This window comes from Leuciscus leuciscus (assembly GCF_965113295.1).
Source record: "Leuciscus leuciscus genome assembly, chromosome: 9".
Classification (NCBI taxonomy): Eukaryota; Metazoa; Chordata; class Actinopteri; order Cypriniformes; family Leuciscidae; genus Leuciscus; species Leuciscus leuciscus.
Genome location: NC_138733.1, coordinates 6285280 through 6291563, shown reverse-complemented (window position 1 = coordinate 6291563; position 6284 = coordinate 6285280). Strand labels below are relative to the sequence as shown.

General features: G+C 35.8%; 1 protein-coding gene across 1 annotated transcript in view; it reads left to right on the top strand.

The window, feature by feature from the left end:
- Nucleotides 1-1161: 1161 nt before the first annotated feature.
- LOC309506429 (uncharacterized protein) overlaps nt 1162-6284 on the top strand; it is a 152290-nt gene continuing 147167 nt past the window's right edge. The window contains exon 1 of the mRNA XM_082180374.1: nt 1162-1280. Within this exon, the coding sequence (XP_082036500.1) occupies nt 1242-1280 (39 nt within the window). The 5' untranslated portion in view covers nt 1162-1241. The remainder of the gene's footprint in view (nt 1281-6284) is intronic.

The following is a 6284-nucleotide window of genomic DNA, read 5'->3' as shown; positions in this document are numbered from 1 at the left end:
AGCATTGCTGTAGTTCTGTCTGGCAGAGAGACCAAACTCCCTCATCCGTCTGTTGACTGTACTGGCTGAAACGCACAGTAACTTTGCGATGCAGTCCACAGACAGATTTATCTCCAAAAGCTCAACAAGTCTCTCCTTCTCTAAATTGTACCTGGGACGCCCCATCTCTCCAGCTACAGTTTCAACAGTACTGCTGGTAACTTCAGCATTTTCAATGTGGTCCATGACCAGATGGAGGAAATCTCTTAAGGCCTGTACAATATCTGGGGGGACATTTACATGCCTTGACAGTGCTTCCCAGAGGTACAGCTCCTGCCGACATGCAAACTGTAAGAAGTCCAAGTCAAGAGGCGTTCTTGAAAGCGCGGACTCTAATTTAATGATCAACCTGGAAGTAATCTCACGTCTGACTATGTCCTGTTGAAGTGGAAAACAACATGAAATTAACACTGTACAATATCTGGGGGGACATTTACATGCCTTGACAGTGCTTCCCACACTGTAAAAAAGGATTTGAGGCTTTTGCTACCTCAACTAATTTTCATAAGTCAGTTCAACTAAAATGTTGAGTGTACTTAAGATATCAAGTTTCCTTGTGCCCAACTACTCCGTTTAATCAGAGTAGTTCAGGCAACATAGATTTCTTAGTTGTATGAGCGGCCCCTGCATGAATACGTAGGGAAACCCCACAGAGCGCCCCCCTACAACGCGTGCGACCTACGAGAAACTTCCATTTTGGATGGATCAAGAGTTCCTGAGGTAAGCTTGAACTTCTATCTTACTTGTTTTTATAAAAACACTTGTTAAATTAAGTGATTTATGAGCGTCAGCTGGTCCATTCAGAAAAAAAACCTCTGTGCCGTTGTCATGACAGTGCTATACAGAACAACGTTCCTCAGGACTTTTAGCTCAAAAATGTGCAGACTTGGAGAAATATTGATATATTCTCATAGATTCACATCATATTTCTATAGACAGGAATAATATTTATTGAATTTATACCCAAATGCGTCGATGTAATCATTATGAGCGCTTCTTACTGAGATGTGCTGTGTTTTCAATTCATACCAATAGCCTGAGGGCGCTATATGCACAAAAATACTCCATATATGGAACATGAAGAAGAGCCATAATCATGTGACCTTCAAGGACGTCACTGATAGCTGCTACACACAAAGCTAACACAGAGATCGCTGTAATATGCAGATACAGACGTTTTGAAAACAATAAACATAATTGCAATGATATGTGATTTGCCTGTGTTCTTCAAGCAATGCCAGGTATTTTTATAATATATTATATTTATAATGTATTGCTAATCGATATAGACTTTATCATTGTACATAATTCTATAAATATATTTTCTGTCTGATTTTTTTTTTATCTGAAGCCAAATTAGATCACAGAAGATTATTTAAAACACTCCACTTGCGTTATAAAGTACGTTTGTAGCACAAACATGGTTTTAATCTCATAAATGGTCGTGTATTGATGGTGTGCTAAGCTAACATGCTAGCTAGGCCCAAAATAAAGTAATTTGACATGATCTTGAAAAACATTTAACTAAATACAGAGTTTTAGACTTATCATTTTCAGATTTTAAATATAACATGGTCACACATATGGCTTTAGCTGCAGTGCATTTCTAGATTGCTCCAGGGCCCACTTCAATTTTATTTTCATGAATATGTTTAATAAAAACAAATTTCTAATAACTTTACAAAACTTTGAAGCTATTTAAAAAATGTTTTTTCATTATGACAATAATTAATTCTACATTTACAATAAACTACCAGGTGTCAGCTTTCAAATGAGATCATACTTGTGCTTTTAGTGCAAAGGGTTCATGAACTGTATCTGTTTCAGTTTGGGTATGTCATTTCTGGGGATTTTTCAAAAGTGGCGTTGCAGCTTAACAGGTTAACATGTCTTTTCTTATACATCATTCAGCTGAAAGACAGTGAATCTGAAGTTATGTGTGTTTATGTCTGTCCTCTGTCAATAAACTGCAGATGTGGTTAATTTAGGTGAAATCTGCTATATATTTAAAAGACAAATTTTTTGACAGCATTCACTGGTGTGTAATTTGATTTGTATAATGAAAGTTCAATGACAAAACATTTAGCCTATTATCTGAATAACCATGATTCTCTTGTTTAATTCTGTAGTTACCTTTTACACAAACATCCTTTACAATGTAAAAAAAAAAAAAAAAAAAAGGCTGATTTTATGATTTGTTTCAATTAGTTTAAATGCATGATAATCACTGACTGTTTTTTATTAGTTTATATATTGTTAGATACCAATCATAAGAGCTGTGAAAAATAAGCAAATAATCTAGGAATATATGGCATAAATGCACTTAGATCATAATCATGTACCGCAGTTACCTTTAACATTTTGACTATTAACCAGACGATGACAAAACTAACCTTTAGTATCATACATCACAAATCTGATATTTGATAGACAGATCTCACTCGTTTTATATTATCCAATCAGGGTTCACTTGAAAATTCACATTTATCCTCCTTGATAAGAACTGAAGTGAAATTTCAAATGTGAAGATTCTGTAGTTTGTTTTCAGCCTGTTGACACCAATAAAACGATTTAATGTGCCAATTTACAGAAGATCTCAGACATCACCATAATGAATGAGCTGAAAACAGGGAACTTTTGGTTTTTCAGTAGCAGTTTAACATGATGGCCCTGTACTTTTTAAATGCAGATTGGATAAAAACACAGTGATCACAGTTCACACCTGCAGTGAAGCCCCTCCCACAACAATTCACCAATAAATACTGGGAATATTCCCATCATCCTACAAGAGAAGGACAAACTCCAGGAGTAGCAGCTGAAATCTGTGTGACTGTTAAAGATGGAGTTTATTAAAGAGGAGATTGAAGACATGAGGGATCCAGAACCATCCAGAATAAAACATGAAGATACCGAGGAACAAACAGGTTGGTGTCCATTCTTGATTCTTCATTGTTGACTGTTGAGAAACATTAAGGTATTAAAGCTTCAGTTCAACAGATCTAGTTAATGGGAATAATGAGCATTATAATTATATTAACAGAGAAAATGCAACTCTACGATCATACATTTATTATAATCTGACGTCTGTTTGATTGTATTAACAAGGGAATGACAAAACTAACCTTTGGCACATTAAAGATCTTGTAAAAATCCCTGATCTCTTGTTTTCTGCTATTAAATCAGGGTTCAGTGAATTTCATTTATCCCCCTTCAACTGATTCTTACTACTTACTGTTTATTTTATTTTTTTAGATCAGGTGAAAGTGAAAGAGCAAAGACACAAACTATATGAAGTTGAGGAGGAACATTGCAACTTCGAAACTCAAAAGAGTTTCTCATTGATGGAAAATTGTAAACTGCAACAAAAAACACATAATGAAGTGAGAGATCATGAGTGTTTTGACTGTGGGAAGAGATTCACTAGAGCTGACTGTCTGATACGGCACCAAAGAATTCATACTGGAGAAAAACCTTACAAGTGCTCATATTGTGACCAGAGTTTCACTCAGCCTGGACCACTGAAAATACACGAGCGAGTTCATACTGGAGAGAAGCCGTATCACTGTACTCAGTGTGGGAAGAGTTTCAAAAGTAAAACTGAACTCAGTTATCATCTGCGCGTTCACACTGGAGAAAATCCATATAACTGTGATCTGTGTGGTAAAGATTATAAATTATTATCACATCTAAAAAGACACCAGATAATGCACACAAACGAGAGGCCTTATGCATGTTCATTTTGTGGAGAGACTTTTTCACGGCTGGAACATTGTAAACGGCACCAGAAAACACACACCAGTGAGAAAGATCATGTGTGTTTGGACTGTGGGAAGAGATTCACTAGAGCTGACCATCTGAAACAGCACCAAAGAATTCATACTGGAGAAAAACCTTACAAGTGCTCATCATGTGACAAGAGTTTCACTGAGTCTGCAACCCTGAGATCACACGAGCGAGTTCATACTGGAGAGATGCTGTACTACTGTACTGAGTGTGAGAAGAGTTTTAGTAATTCAAGAAGTCTTCTCACTCACATGAGGAAATATCATAAGTGGTCACAATGAGCAACATTTCATTTTCATGTCAAAAAACTAAAGTCAAGTAAATGGTGTGAGATGAACCAAAATATGGTGTTGCTCCCACAAGCACAATGTCATCCAGTTTAACTTTGTGAATTTGGTGAAATGCTTAGAAAAGAGTGGTGTTTGAAGCTTCAGAATAGTTTTTTACAGTATTAATAATTATTTGTATCTTTCCTACTTGCTAAAAATGGCAAAATCTGCTTGAATAAGACATATTCATGTAATTTACTTATTTACTAATGTGTATTGTGTTGATTGTAAAGAGTCGGTGACTGTAGTTAGAAAATAATAGACGCTGTAAAATTTTAAACAATTAAAAAACTGAAAAATAATGTTGATTGTTTTCCTGATTTAGAAATGGATTCATTTTAAATGCCATTAAAGCTGCTGCAGTTGCAAGTGTGTACAAAGATAAAGGATTTACAAGACAGACATGACAACATTCACTGGTGTGTAATTTGATTTGTATCATGAAAGTTCAATGACAAAACATCCAAATCACCAGATTCTCTTGTTTGATTATATATTTAATTTACACACACATATAAAAACACAAATATTATGGCTGACATATTTGTTCAAGAATTATTTCAATTAGTTTAAATGCATGAGGATCACTGGCTGTTTGGCTTAATATATTTTTAGATGCCAATCATAAGAGCTGTGAAAAATAAGCAAATAATCTAGGGAAATATGACAAATACACTTAGATCATAATCTTGTACAGCAGTTATCTTTAACGTTTTGACTGTATTGAATGACAGAACTAACATTTGGCTTGTCACAAATCAGATATTTAATAACCAGATACATGATCTCTTGTTTTCTGTTATTAAATCAGGGTTGAATTTTCACATTTATCCTCCTTAAACTGATTCTAACCACTTAATGTTTATTTCAAACCCGATGGATCAAATGTGATGATGCTGTAGTAATTGTTTCAGCCTGTTGACACCAATAAAATGATTTAATGTGCCAATTTACAGAAGATCTCAGACATCCCCATAATGAATGAGCTGAAAACCGGGAACTCTTGAAGACAAAGAGGTTTTCAGCAGCAGTTTAAAGGACAAGTTCGGTATTTTACACTTAAAGCCCTGTTTACAGATCGTATCTGATGAAATAGAACGGTTAAGATTAAAATTTGGACACATGCTCCTGTCCCGAGAATTGTCCCCCCCCCCCCCCCCCCCCCCCCCCGAATGAATTCACGTAGTGTAACAGCGCAGCGCAAGATTCACACCTGCAGTGAAGCCCCTCCCACAACAATTCACCAATAAATACTGGGAATATTCCCATCATCCTACAAGAGAAGGACAAACTCCAGGAGTAGCAGCTGAAATCTGTGTGACTGTTAAAGATGGAGTTTATTAAAGAGGAGATTGAAGACATGAGTGATCCAGAACCATCCAGAGTAAAACATGAAGATACTGAGGAACAAATAGGTTGGTGTCCATTCTTGATTCTTCATTGTTGACTGTTGAGAAACATTAAGGTATTAAAGCTTCAGTTCAACAGATAATTCTAATAACAGAGAAAATGCAACTCTGCGATCATAAATTTATTATAATCTGACGTCTGTTTGATTGTATTAACAAGGGAGTGACAAAACTAACCTTTGGCACATTAAAGATCTGGGCCCGTATTCATAAAGAATCTTAATGCAAAGAGTAGCTCCTAGTGACAAAATTCTAAGAAAATTCTTAGAAATGTGGCCGTTTACTCTTAAAATTAAAGAAAAAATCCTAGTAAAGAAAAGAGTGATTCAGAAAGCATCTTAACCCTTAAAAGAGGTCTTAAGGTCAAAATTGTTAGGAGCACGGACGAGGGACTTTTAAGAGGCTTAAGAGTTTCTTTAGCAGAGGAGAAAATGGCAGAAAGACGAAGAGGGAGAAGAAATGTGTTGCAGACAATGAATAACAGTGAGTTAATAAGATACTATAGATTAGATCGTGCAGGGATCATGTTTGTGACTGATCTTATTAGAGACACGCTAACATCTCCGATACAGCGCATATGCCATAGCGCCAGAAATGAAAGTAATCACTACATTATACGATATTTGGCAACTGGGAAAATTCCATGTTTGATACATTAAAACCAACATTCAAACCACCACTTAAATAGACATGCCAGCAATCAGTGTAATTGGAAGAGTGGAAC